We start from the raw sequence: 12766 nt of genomic DNA on the forward strand, positions 1-12766 counted from the left end.
GGTCATTTTCCCCATAAGCAATGTTGCCTACTAGCATTTTGATATATAACGTCTTTACCTGTTCACAGGAAACAGAGTGAAGCAGTTAACTAAAAGTCTAAATTCTCAAGCAGTATCATGTCAATCCTTTGCCCATGTTGGCATAAAAATTATCTAAATTTCATCAAAATTATATATATTTAAAAATAAACATTCAAAAGACTAAATGAAGTGAAAATGGACTATACGTTAGTTCATAGGATTATATTAATGTTAAATTTCTTGAATGTCTTGGTTGTGTTTTGATTATGTAGGAGAATGTCCACATTCTTAGGAGGTACTTGCTGAAATATTTAAGGGTGAAATGTCACAAAGTCTGCCATTAACCCTCAGAAGGTTCAGGGGGAAAAGTATACGCATATGAGTACATACTCACATATATGTAAAAAGATAAAGCAAATTGACAGAATGTTAAAAACTGGTAGATCTATGTAAAGGATATATGAGTGTTGATTGTGCTGTTTTTGCAACTTTTCTGTATGTAGGTTTGGAATCTTTCAAATAAAATATTATGGGAAACAAAACTAAAAAAATACATATCAATATAACAGCAATCGTGTCTTTGGATGGTAAAATTACGGATGGATTTTCTCCTTTCTACTTTTCTGTATTTTACAAAATGTTGGCTTTTTAAATTTTTCTTTTAACGCACGAATATGTACACTCAAGAAGTTTCAACTTGGAGACAGGCTTTGTCTTTTAGGTGCACTGAAGGCAATTAACACAATTCCCATACCTGAAAAGGGGCACTATTTCCTTAATGTCCTTGAGTTTGTTTACTTCCTCATCTCGAGCAGGTGCACACAGTGTACCCATCATGCCAATGATGAATTCTGCCAGCTTGGAAATGTCTAGGGCCCCATGCTCTGCCTCCTGCTGTATCAGATCCAGATCCAAGACTTCTCTTATCTGGTTTCTCAGTCTGGTGTGACCAGGCAGCAGGAAAGATAAGAGAGTCTGCAAGAGAGCACAGGCAATTTAATCAAAGGTTCTTAGTCAGACATCATTTTTGATTATATGTAAAGGAATTTAAAACTATCCAAATTAAGGGCTCACCAATTGTTACTGTAATGTTATACATACTTTCACCTCTTATTCAACAAATCTACAGAAAAACATGTTTACAAATCATTTACACTAGCTATTTAAGCTCCAGGTAGCAATCAACTGGACACAAGAACAAAAAACTGTTAAAAGTGAGAAAAGGAGGGGCTGGCCCCGTGGCCGAGTGGTTAAGTTCGCGTGCTCCGCTGCAGGCGGCCCAGTGTTTCGTTCGTTCGAATCCTGGGCGCGGACATGGCACTGCTCATCAAACCACACTGAGGCAGCGTCCCACATGCCACAACTAGAAGGACCCACAACAAAGAATATACAACTATGTACCGGGGGACTTTGGGGAGAAAAAGGAAAAAATAAAATCTTTGAAAAAAAAAAAAAGAAAAGGAAAACACATGAATTACTGTGAACCACCCACAGATGCCGATGTCCGGGACACAGCGCTTCTCCGATACTCTTTCTAGAGGCACTGCGGAAGCAGCCCTGGCCTTCTCCGTCCCACAGACTGAGTCAGTTTTTGGCCATTATAAATTGAAAATGTCCATACCTACTAAAAATTTTATAAATCATTTATATTTTGTAAAATATTTTGTTTAAAGAAATTTTTTTCTTTAAATAATTATATTTTTAAAAATATGAACCTTTTCTTCATTTACAAGAGTAATGTCTTCAGGTTATCACAGCTCATTTGGAATTTTAAAAAGGGCATAAAGCCAAAAATACTCTACACTGAGATTTGGGCAAGTAATTTAACTTCCCAATCCTTTGATTTCTTTAAAGTCTTCAGCACAGAGACACAGAGCGGTTGGGTAAAGACTCCTGACACAGCAGGCCAGCGGCACACTGTGCTCCGCCCTCACCTCTTTGATCTCTCCAAGCAGTTTGATGGCGTGGTCATAGGCTGGGGGGTCTTCACTTAGCTGGACACTCAGGCAATCCCAAAAAGCCTTATGGACAATATCCTTTACCCTCTTCTCCAAGCTGGAGGCAAATGAGACAAACAAACAAAAAAAGCAAAAACGTCTGAGTCTCAAAGCACTTTCAAAAAGCAGAAATTCTATGGGTTTTGGATGAGAAATTTTTAAGATAATTTGGATGAAGGAAAGATTTCCCAGACATACTTAAGCCAATCACATACATTATTTTTAATTAGTGATTTATTTCAATAAGTATCTCTTGAAAAGAGTAACTTTCAACTAATTCGACAGATGACATTAGTCAGTGCCATATGATAAAAAGAATCTTGCAAAGTTCAGAGCTGTTAATTTTCCCCTGATACCAGCAAGTTTCCTAAGGTATTTATGATTAAGTAGTTTAAGATGATAGCTCAGCATGTATATAGGGTTGCAGGACTTTATCTCCTAAAAATATCCTATTCCAAATGTGATATATGGGACAACTGTTAATTAGGTACCAAGCTATAACAACTTACATATAACATCTCATTAAAACTAGTCTTTATGTTATGAGAGCAAAACAAATAATTCTTTATTATTAATGCGAAAAAGTACTATCTTTGAAGAACATATAAAAACTGTTTGCAAAGTCCTACTAAAAAGCCTCGTGTGGTAGACACCATAGCTTGCCCACCCAGCAGCCACTCCTCCTCCTTTGTTAACAGAATCCCACAGTTTCTCATGGCACTTTCACAATGTTTTTTCTTTCTCATGACAATCCATTTTAAAAGGTACACCTTACAATCAATAGAATTTTAGATTCAATATGATGCGTGCCAGCTGCTAGGGATACAGAGAATGACGCACAGTCCTTGTCTTTGTAGTTTACAGTCTGGTGAAGAATACAATTAAACTGACAACCACAGTACAGTGTGGTAGTTACAACGAAGACACGAATGAAACACACAATGAAGACACAAGATGAGGCCGCGAAATCCCAGGGAGTAGGAAGAACCTGACAGAAAACATTTCTACAGGAGATTTCCAGACCTTTTATTTACATTTTGAAGGATCAGTGTCCCCAGATCCACTTTCAAACTCTAATAATTCCTAATATAAGAAATACTTTTCAGCAACAGCATACAAAAGGAAAAATACACGTGAACATACTGACATCAAATGAAGAAAACACTGCCAGAACTGAGGAGCGGGAGTGCCCCCTAACAAGATGACTCAGCAGCCACTGACCTGTCTTCTGGTAACTCAACGGGTTTAATCCGAAAGTTGCCGTTTACGACAATTTCATGGGCGAGAGCCATGTTCGTGACTCCTTTCGCTGTCTCCACAAGTTCTTCCACCGTCACAAATCGAGGAGGGCTAGCTGCAACAAAAACCCAACGTAAGAGATTGCTTCTCTGGATTAGAGCTTCTATTAAAACGGGGAGAAGGCAGTGGTTTTAGTACCAGCTAATACTGTCAGTCAGCCTCCATTTATGCAAATGTTCTGGCAATTTCAAACAACAGAATTTTACCTATTTCATATTCATGCTTTCTTTTAACCCAGAATCCTAAAAGCAGAGATCATTTACAATACTCAAAACATCAGTTTTTCACTAAGACTGGTCAATGGAAGACGATTACAATAAACTGAGACTTAGGAAAACTTTAAGTTCCAGACTATCAACTTCCCCACAAGCTGAGGGTTTATCTTCTAATCCCTTTGCCTCCTGTCTGTCCCAAAGGAACAAAAGGAGACGCCAGATCTAAGGGCTCCTTCTGCTCCCATCACAGCTGACCTTTTGCTCCACGCTAGCCTGTGCCACGAATGAATCCCCCACATTAAGACAGCCCTGAGAGCTTTGGGGCGCCAGGCGCTATTTACACAACGCTAAAGCCACCACCCTGTCTGGAATTCTAAGACACAATGTGAGAGTTCTGCAGCTGACCAGTGAACAAAGCAGAGGGTGGGGGACACAGAATTTTGTAGAGTGAAGGCCACAGAATCAAAAACTTAAAGTCGCCTCTGCTTTCTCCTTTCCAGTGCCCTGGTCTCCAAGTCCAGACTCGACTTCTCTACCAGCGGCTGCCAGAGCCTCCTAACTGGTCTCCGTTCTCTTTCTTTTGATCAAGCTTGAAATTTATCTGCCAGAAAGAAAGTGCTCATATTCCCCAGGTGTTCTGAGCCAAGGAACAAAGAGTAATTCCTATTCTTAAAAAGTCTATGATTAAGTATGTGTGTTTTTTGTATACCAATTATACCTCCATAAAGCTGTTGGGTTTTTTTTTTTTTTTTTGAGGACGATTAGCCTTGAGCTAACTGCTACCAATCCTCCTCTTTTTGCTGAGGAAGACTGGCCCTGAGCTAATATCTGTGCCCATCTTCCTCCACTTTATATGTGGGACGCCACCACAGCATGATGTGCCAAGCGGTGCCATGTCTGCCCCCGGGATCTGAACTAGTGAACCCCGGGCTGCGGAACGTGTGCACTTAACTGCTGTGCCACTGGGCCGGCCCCAGGTCTACACATTCTAAATAGATGCTTCCAGTCACACGAGTGGATGGACACTTACGGAGGGCAGATGGCAAATGTGACCCCAACAGCTCCTGTCGAGGCAGTGGGTAAAGCTGACCCACAGAAGTTATACGCTGTGTGGAAACTTCGTCTTCCTTACTCAACTGCAAGCTGCGTGAGGACAGAGACCACGTGGGATGTGCCTGGTTCACTGCTGGGCCCCTGATGCACAGTCTGCACCCAGCAACAGTGGCTAGTAACACTCAACAACTGACTGACGGAAGACAGGGACCCGCAATTCAAAGTCTAGTCATAGCTTTAGAAATGCTGGAGCTCAGTGTCATCCATTTATCTAAGGATGACTGTGATATACTAATAAACTCACAAGGATTTTATGGAATAAACCAAAATGCTAAATGGGAGATATTACCTGGAACAGCAATTGATGATTTTCATCTGAATACAGCACTTTTACTGGTCAATGAGATGATTGAATGCTAGAGCAGAAGGTGCTTTGTGAGCAGAGAATTAAAGCATACAGAAATAGAGGATCTCAGAGGAAACATTATTGAGTTAGAGTTCCTGATCCTTCCTCTAAGGATCTCTCTGTTTAAAGAACAGATTACCTTTTAGAATTAAATCACCACCTCAGATTAGGAGAGGGTTTTTCTCCACACCATTAAGCCCTTTTCAGATACCAGTCAGCGGTCCTACAATTCAACTCCACTCTGACACCATCTATCAGGAAATAGGGTCAGACCCCACAGGTTAAGGGCTCAGCCCCACAAGACTGCCCTCAATTCAGATGCCAGTCACAAGTCCAGGTTGTCACCTGAGCTTCTGACCAACTGGCTATAGACTGGAGGTGCCCATGACCTCCTCCTTGGGTTCGATTAATCTGCTAGACCAGCTTGCAGAATTCAGAGAAACATTTTACCTACTAGATTCCTGGTTTATTATAAAAGGATGTAACTCAGGACCAGCCAGATGGAAGAGGTGCCCAGGGCGAGGTCTGGGGAAAGGGCGCGGAGCTCCCAGGCCCCCTCCCAGCGCCTCCGCGTGTTCACCACTTTGGAAGCTCTCTGAACCCCACCCTTTTGGGTTCTCATGGAGGCTTCATCACCCAGGCATTTTTGATTAAATCCTTGGCCACTGGTGACTGAGTCCACCTTCAGCCCCTCTGCTCTCCCTGAGGTCCGAGTGGGACTAAAATTCTAACCCTTGAATCACATGGTTGGGTCCCCTGGCAAGTCCCCTTCCTCAGGTTACCCAGGGGCTTTCCAAAAGTCACTTCATTAGCATATTAAGAAATACCTTTATAGTTCTCATTACTTAGGAAATTCCAACAGTTTTAGGAGTTTGGTGCCAGAAATGGGATGAAAACCAAATATATATTTATTATAAATCACAATATCATAGTTACCAATAGCAATTCTACTGTTAAAATATTACCCTGTGGGGCTGGCCCTGTGTTGTAGTGGTTAAGTCCAGCACACTCTGCTTCAGCAGCCTGAGTTCGAGGGTTCAGACCCCAGGTGTGGAACTACACCACTGGTCAAACCATGCTCTGGTGGCATCTCACATACAAAATAGAAGAAGATTGGCACAGGTGTTAGCTCAGGGCAAAACTTTCTCAAGTAAAAAAAAAACGAGAGGAAAATTGGCAACAGATGTTAGCTCAGAGTGAATCTTCCTTACCAAAAAAAAAAAAATTACTCTGTATTATAACTTGCAAGACTAAAGGTTATCCTTTTACTATTTATATTTTAATTTGTTTAATTCCAGATGTGATTTTGGAGTTACTTTAAACTCAGCAGCTATACATGTACACAGTTTGGAGGAAACGTCCCATTTTGTAAATTCTTATTTACATTCTATGTGTCCAGTCATGCCTCCCGACCTAGTCCCCAGACTATGGGGTCTTAGCTTTACCACTGGGCCCACAGTCCCCCACCTCCCTACAAGGAGAAGGAGCAGGAAAGACCGAGGAATATTTTAGCGCACTGATTTTAAGCCTCACTTCGGTGTGCACCTCTATGAGAATTTAACAAAAGCTTCCGTGACCTTCTTCCTAGAAAAACGCATATACACCCAGATGTTGATACACTTTTTTTGGCTGTTCCTGGATTCCCTAACACTTGATCACGGGTCCCAGGATAAGTATTCTTGCCTTAAGGATATAACGACATACAATTTCAGGTATCATAGTCTAGGGCTGGCTTGCATTAATTTGGACTCATGGCATCAGAATGACAGGATGTGAAGGGCAAGGCCATCCATCAAAGAATGACTGAGATCTAAACCAAAGGTCCTCCTTTATCAGAAATTGTAGATGGTAAAACTACCGTGTTAGTCATGCACATCCACATTAGGGCAAGCAGTCTTGGTGTCTTCAAATTCAACAGATGACATGTTAGTAGCAGTATTTTTAACAACTAATGTTTATCAAGCATTTACAATGTGCCAAGCACTGTTCTAAATGCTTTACATGAATTCATTTAATCTTTACATCCACTCGAAGAGATAAGTGTATTTTCCTCATTTTAAAAATGAGAAAATAGAAGCTTTCTAACCATACATGTGGGAGACCAGGCCTAACACATGCCCGGCAGCCTGTTACTAACAGCACAATTTCACTGAGTAGTGTAAATCTGTGTTATAATAAACCACAATAAAAGGGGGTCTGCTGATGTTTGCTATAAGAATACTATGTCGACTAATAAATTACCCCAGAAAGGCTTTAATCATTTTAAAAGAAACACACCTCAAACCCAAAAATGTGTGTACTTCTTCCAAATGTAAAGCATTACTGATCATCCGCACTTTAAAGAGATAACATCAACCCTGACATTCTTAGACTATGACACTCTGAAAAGTTTCATTTTTGGACTCACTTCAAAAAGGCTAAGTATTCTTAACAGACGACGAGTCGGGGCACTGCCGGGAATACACGCAGAAATGGCCGCCCTTGCACGGGCGAGGCCTGCCTGTGCCAGGGAGCTGAAATGACTTCCTCGCCCGCTTTCAGCAAAGCGAACCCTCAACCTCGTGGGCACTAAGCCCCAGGCAGTGAAGTCAGGGTGTGGGGAACTCACTCACATTCAAAAATTGCTTTTTTTTTTAACCTACACAAGCACAGTCCTGGCTGGAACCTGCCTCAGACTTTTCAAACACTTTTAATTAAAAGTGCAATTTGCACTCCGCCCTCCTACTTCTCGGAACACTTCAGAGAAATTGGAAAGTCACAGACTGCTGGGACACATGCACATTCTGGACATACTCTAAAATTTTAATTTCTCACGGATTTGAAAACCCACAAGTGACTGGGTTGCTAGCTGAGAAACTGTTGGTCTTCTCAAATGCTAATTATTGGCAGTATCCTCATATTACTGGAACCCAGCCCAGGGCCCCCTGTACAAGGAAGCCTCATAAAAATCTCATCTGAAACAACGTTGCTTCTGGCCACAGTCAGGTTTGCTTACAGGGAGGTCTCTGCGCTCCTTGGGTGCTGGCAGAGCCCGACTTTATTTTTTTCTGTAAAGCTCCTTCAGAACTTTCCACAGCATCTTCAAGGCCTTGCTCAGAATCATTTGATTTTGACTTTCCTGCTTCATTTATATTGGACTTGTCAAGGTTTTCAGACATTCTCAATTAAGTTTATTCACTTTCCTAGGAAAGAAAAAAAAAATGAACTGAAGCGCTCCAGCTCTGTCATTACCCAGCAGGGGGTGACTCACGGCGAATCCGTTAATCTCTCTGGTTTCAGTTTTCTCATCTGCAAAAGAAATGGGCTTGCTAAGATCTTATCCAGCTATAACATTCTACTTCAGTGATTCAACAGGCATCTGTCAAATGACACCGATCCTCCATCAAATTACGAACCTGCACCTGAGATGGAGAGTAGCGAGTCTAAGTGTCTGCCCACTCCTGAGGACCACGAGGACCGTGCATGAGCGCACGGGCCGCGGACTGGTAGGAGAGAACACCGCTAACTGCCCGCTTCTATTTTAACCAAAGGATGATTCAATTCTTCTGTTCTTTACTTTCATTCCTGAAAGCGGATAGGAAAACTCTTTGGAAATAATGCTTTTAATCAGGCTTCCAAGTGAAGACGCTGGGCTGAGGGGCTGGTTCCCTGGCCCTATTACGTGGATGAGATCCCTGGGATGACAGACAGAAGACAGAATTTTAAGAAGAATGTGTGGGGCAAATATCTTTATTAACTCCTTGCCAGTCAGCAGGAAAAGATGGTAAGACAGAAAGTTGCACACAATCACAATACATGTGGCTGGGAGGGGTTTTAACTTTTTTAGCTGCTGATTAGAATAGGAATAAAGTTGTTTCCAATTAAGGGAGAAGACAATGTTTCCGTATTTACAATACTGAAAAGAGTGAGCATTTGTACTATTAGCACTTGAAGCCTACAAAACATTTTCATAAAAACTAATTAGATTTCATTACACACCTGGAAGATAATCCATGGATTAAAGTAAATGTCAACTGCTTTTGGGAGGTTTGGCAGACTCGCTTCTGCACATTAGACAGATGAGAAGAATCGCTTGATATTATTATCTGAAACTTCAGATACCTCCATTAAATAAAATTTAGTTACTGGAATTGATATTTTCAGCCTGTATTATGGTGGGAAGGCTGCTTTAATATCGTGCCCCTTTACCTTCCAACATCCCACTCCAGACACCCATCTCCTCTCTGTCCTAAATCCTATTTGGCTCTGGAAATGCTCCAAGATCCAAAAAATAACATTACCAGTATATTCTATGAGCAAGGACAAATAAAAACACCTCTAATTTCATCCTCCTCACGTGCTAGGAATGAGCTCAGAAAGGATGAAGTAACTCACCCTGCAGAGGGAGGAGGAAAGGCAGGATCTCCAGGTCTCTAGGGCTCAGCTCAGCAAACTAAAGCCATCCTTTTAAGATCTGGCTGAAGCCCCAAACTCACCGGTGTTTCCACCTTTCTCTGAACCCCTGTAGGGCGTGTGAGCAGACATCTGGCATCCATCACTGCCTTAAATCCAACTCAAAATATGCTTATTTAAATAGGGAAAGAAAAATGAGAAGGAACGGTCCAGAGGGGGAGACAGGCATGCTTACAAGGACACAGAGTGAGACTTAAGCCTTCACAGCAGCGTGAAATCACTCAGGGAATAGAGCGGACGGAGAAACTAACTCTGCCTGGAAGGAGGCTGGGATAACCTACCCGGAAAAGGTGACATTTGAGCTGGTCTTTTTGAAAAGAGCAGGATTGCACGCAATTAAAAAATACCTGGAGGGAGAGAGGCGCTGAAAACGGGGGCATTTCACTCAAATGGCACAAGTGAAGGCAGATGAAAATAAGCAGAAAAACAAGTGGCAGGTGACGAAGATGGAAAGACGGGTTGGGGCCAGATCGTAAAATTGCTAGTTTTTCTTTTTTTTTTAAACCCTCCACCTAGATTTTTAACTTCTTAAGGGCCAAGACCAACCATATTCGCCACAAATGCTCCACACGTATAAGTCTATCCCCCAGATCCCCATTAAGTGTTTGTTGACAGCTGTGTCACCCCTGTGATGTCAGTATATGTGGGAGGGCTGGGCGTCGGCCTCAGACATACCTGGGTTTCAATTTGGGTTCTTTCCTAGCTGTGAAACTTCACTTTCCCCATCTGTAAAATGCAGCTACCTGCTCTTCGCTTTGGGGGAAGTTTAAACGACAGAGAGCGCCTAACAACAGCTAACACACAACGGGCTTCCCATAAACGGCAGCTACCACTGTAGGGCGACAGGACGCAGCGAGAACCATGCAATTGCTTACGATGCGCTCAGTCATTCATTCAACGATCACCCGCCTGCTGTGCCCCGGCAGGGAACCGAGGCAGGAGCTCCTCGCGCTCGCGGCGAAGACCGTCTCTCCGCGCTGCACCGGCCCGCGCCGGACACGAGAGCCTCCCAGCAAAGAGGTCTCTCCCTCCGCAACAGGAAGGGGCTCTGCGCCCCGACGCTCAGGGCCGCGCACCGGCAGGTCCGGGCTCCGCTGTCAACAACTGTTCGGGCGGCGGCGGGGCCGACGGGGCGCGCCCGAGCACGGTCTCGAGCCGGGTCAGCGCCGCCCTACGCCGCGGCCCCCGCCGGGCCTGCTCCGAGCACCGCCGGACCCACCGACCGGGAGAGGCCGCGAGATGCCCGGGACGTCGGCCTCCCGCCTGCGCGCGCGCGCCCGCCCGCACCTGCCGGGGCCGTGCGCCCTCCCGCCGCGCGGGGACCGGGCGGGGATCGGGCGGGCAGCGGGCGCTCCTCCCGCGCGGCCGGGTCGGGGGCGGCGCCGTGTCTCGGTGCGGGCACGGGGACGCGCGGCGGGGTCGGGGACGGCGCCGTGTCTCCGTGCGGGGACGAGGACGCGCGGCGGGGTCGGGGGCGGCGCCGTGTCTCCGTGCGGGGACGAGGACGCGCGGCGGGGTCGGGGGCGGCGCCGTGTCTCGGTGCGGGCACGGGGACGCGCGGCGGGGGTCGGGGGCGGCGCCGTGTCTCCGTGCGGGGACGAGGACGCGCGGCGGGGTCGGGGGCGGCGCCGTGTCTCGGTGCGGGCACGGGGACGCGCGGCGAGGGGGCGGGGGATGGCGCCGTGTCTCGGTGCGGGGACGAGGACGCGCGGCGGGGTCGGGGGCGGCGCCGTGTCTCGGTGCGGGCACGGGGACGCGCGGCGAGGGGGCGGCGCCGTGTCTCCGTGCGGGGACGGGGACGCGCGGCGGGGGGGCGGCGCCGTGTCTCCGTGCGGGGACGGGGACGCGCGGCGGGGCGGGGGTCGGGGGCGGCGCCGTGTCTCCGTGCGGGGACAGGGACGCGCGGCGGGGGGTGGGCGGGGGGCCGGCGCCGTGTCTCCGTGCGGGGACGGGGACGCGCGGCGGGCGGGGAGGTTGGGGGGCGGCGCCGTGTCTCCGTGCGGGGACGGGGACGCGCGGCGGGCGGGGGGCGGGGGGCGGCGCCGTGTCTCCGTGCGGGGACGGGGACGCGCGGCGGGGGGTGGGCGGGGGGCCGGCGCCGTGTCTCCGTGCGGGGACGGGGACGCGCGGCGGGCGGGGAGGTTGGGGGGCGGCGCCGTGTCTCCGTGCGGGGACGGGGACGCGCGGCGGGCGGGGAGGTTGGGGGGCGGCGCCGTGTCTCCGTGCGGGGACGGGGACGCGCGGCGGGGCGGGGGTCGGGGGCGGCGCTGTGACTCCGTGCGGGGACGGGGACGCGCGGCGGGGGGGTGGGCGGGGGGCGGCGCCGTGTCTCCGTGCGCACAGGCCGGCGGCGGGGAGGGACGGGAGTGGGGCGGCGCGGGGCGTGCCAGGCGCAGGAAGGGCTGCGCTGCTGGACCGCGGCCGCTGGCACGTTTAAACGCTGCCTCGCGTTTCGCAGCGGCGCAGTCGGCTCCGGGCGCCGTTGGCTGCCGAGGTCACACCCACCACCCGGGCGGCCGCGCCTCCCTGCAGCGGCCCACGCCCGCTTCGGTTTGGGCGGCCCCTCTGATCCCAGTGACGGCCGCGGTGTCCCCGGAGCAGCGAGGCGCCAGCCCCGAGAGCAGGGGCGGCGGGTCCGCAGGAGGGACCCTCCAGCTCTGGGTCGCGCGAGCCTGGCCCGGCCGCCATCTACGCTCACGCCTGCCTGCTGCGCCCGGAGCGCCGCGCTCGCCTCCTGGCGCGGGGAGACGCAAACGGCGCGAGAGGAATGGCTTTTGTGCCTAATTTCAAAAAATAACGGGCACGTGACTCTTCACTGTTCATTTGTAAAAATGCTTTAAGACTGAGCTTAAACCATGTCTGCCTTAAACAAAATGAAGGTAATGATCACGTCTCCCCCTGTAGCCTATAAAACTTGGTCATTTAAATAACTAGAACAAAACAAGATGGAGCGGGAGGAACGCGCTCAAACACCTCTTCTAAATAAACACGTGGGCAGTCATTCCCAAAGTACTGAAAGCTGAGCCCAGCACAGCACCCTCAAACCATTCACCAACTAGGGCATTAAAGTAAAAATGTCTCCTTAAACGCACAGAGTTCTCAGATACGGATTCACTTTAGGAGGAAAAAACCCTTAAGATACTCAACTGGAACCAAGATTCACGAAGAAAACATTCCGTTCTCATTCCTGAGTCCAGACTAGGGTGCCCTGGAGTTTCCAGGTGAGTGGTTCTCGACTCTGACCACACCTGAGACTCTCCTGGGGGCGGTGGTGCTCGAACTGCCTTCTGGAACTTGGGAGGGTGGGGTGGGTGGTACCAGGC

The 12766-nt window shown here is 48.0% G+C and overlaps 1 protein-coding gene and 1 long non-coding RNA gene across 16 annotated transcripts in view; one reads left to right on the forward strand and one right to left on the reverse strand.

Moving 5' to 3' along the window:
* The window catches only part of TCP11L1 (t-complex 11 like 1), a 32116-nt gene extending 21157 nt beyond the window's left edge, over positions 1-10959 (reverse strand). For 4 of the 15 annotated variants that reach the window (XR_011524039.1, XM_070564683.1, XM_070564691.1 and 1 more), the window contains exons 1-5: positions 10319-10456; positions 7987-8173; positions 3240-3372; positions 1956-2076; positions 776-996 (exon numbers count right to left, since the gene is read on the reverse strand). Coding sequence is in view for 14 of the 15 variants with exons in the window: in XM_070564683.1 (XP_070420784.1) it covers positions 776-996; positions 1956-2076; positions 3240-3372; positions 7987-8149 (638 nt within the window). In the remaining variant the exon portion in view is untranslated. Of the gene's footprint in view, positions 1-775; positions 997-1955; positions 2077-3239; positions 3373-5956; positions 6082-7986; positions 8174-8386; positions 8556-10118; positions 10708-10730 lie in introns of those variants that run through there. The other 11 variants (XM_070564689.1, XM_070564685.1, XM_070564681.1 and 8 more) reach the window with 11 other exon arrangements.
* Positions 2866-4210, forward strand: LOC139074433 (uncharacterized). Its single transcript, XR_011524042.1, has 2 exons — positions 2866-3390; positions 4033-4210. It is a non-coding gene; the product is annotated as an uncharacterized lncRNA (long non-coding RNA).
* Positions 10960-12766: the final 1807 nt, after the last annotated feature.

This window comes from Equus przewalskii, chromosome 11 (assembly GCF_037783145.1).
Source record: "Equus przewalskii isolate Varuska chromosome 11, EquPr2, whole genome shotgun sequence".
NCBI classification, from domain to species: Eukaryota; Metazoa; Chordata; class Mammalia; order Perissodactyla; family Equidae; genus Equus; species Equus przewalskii.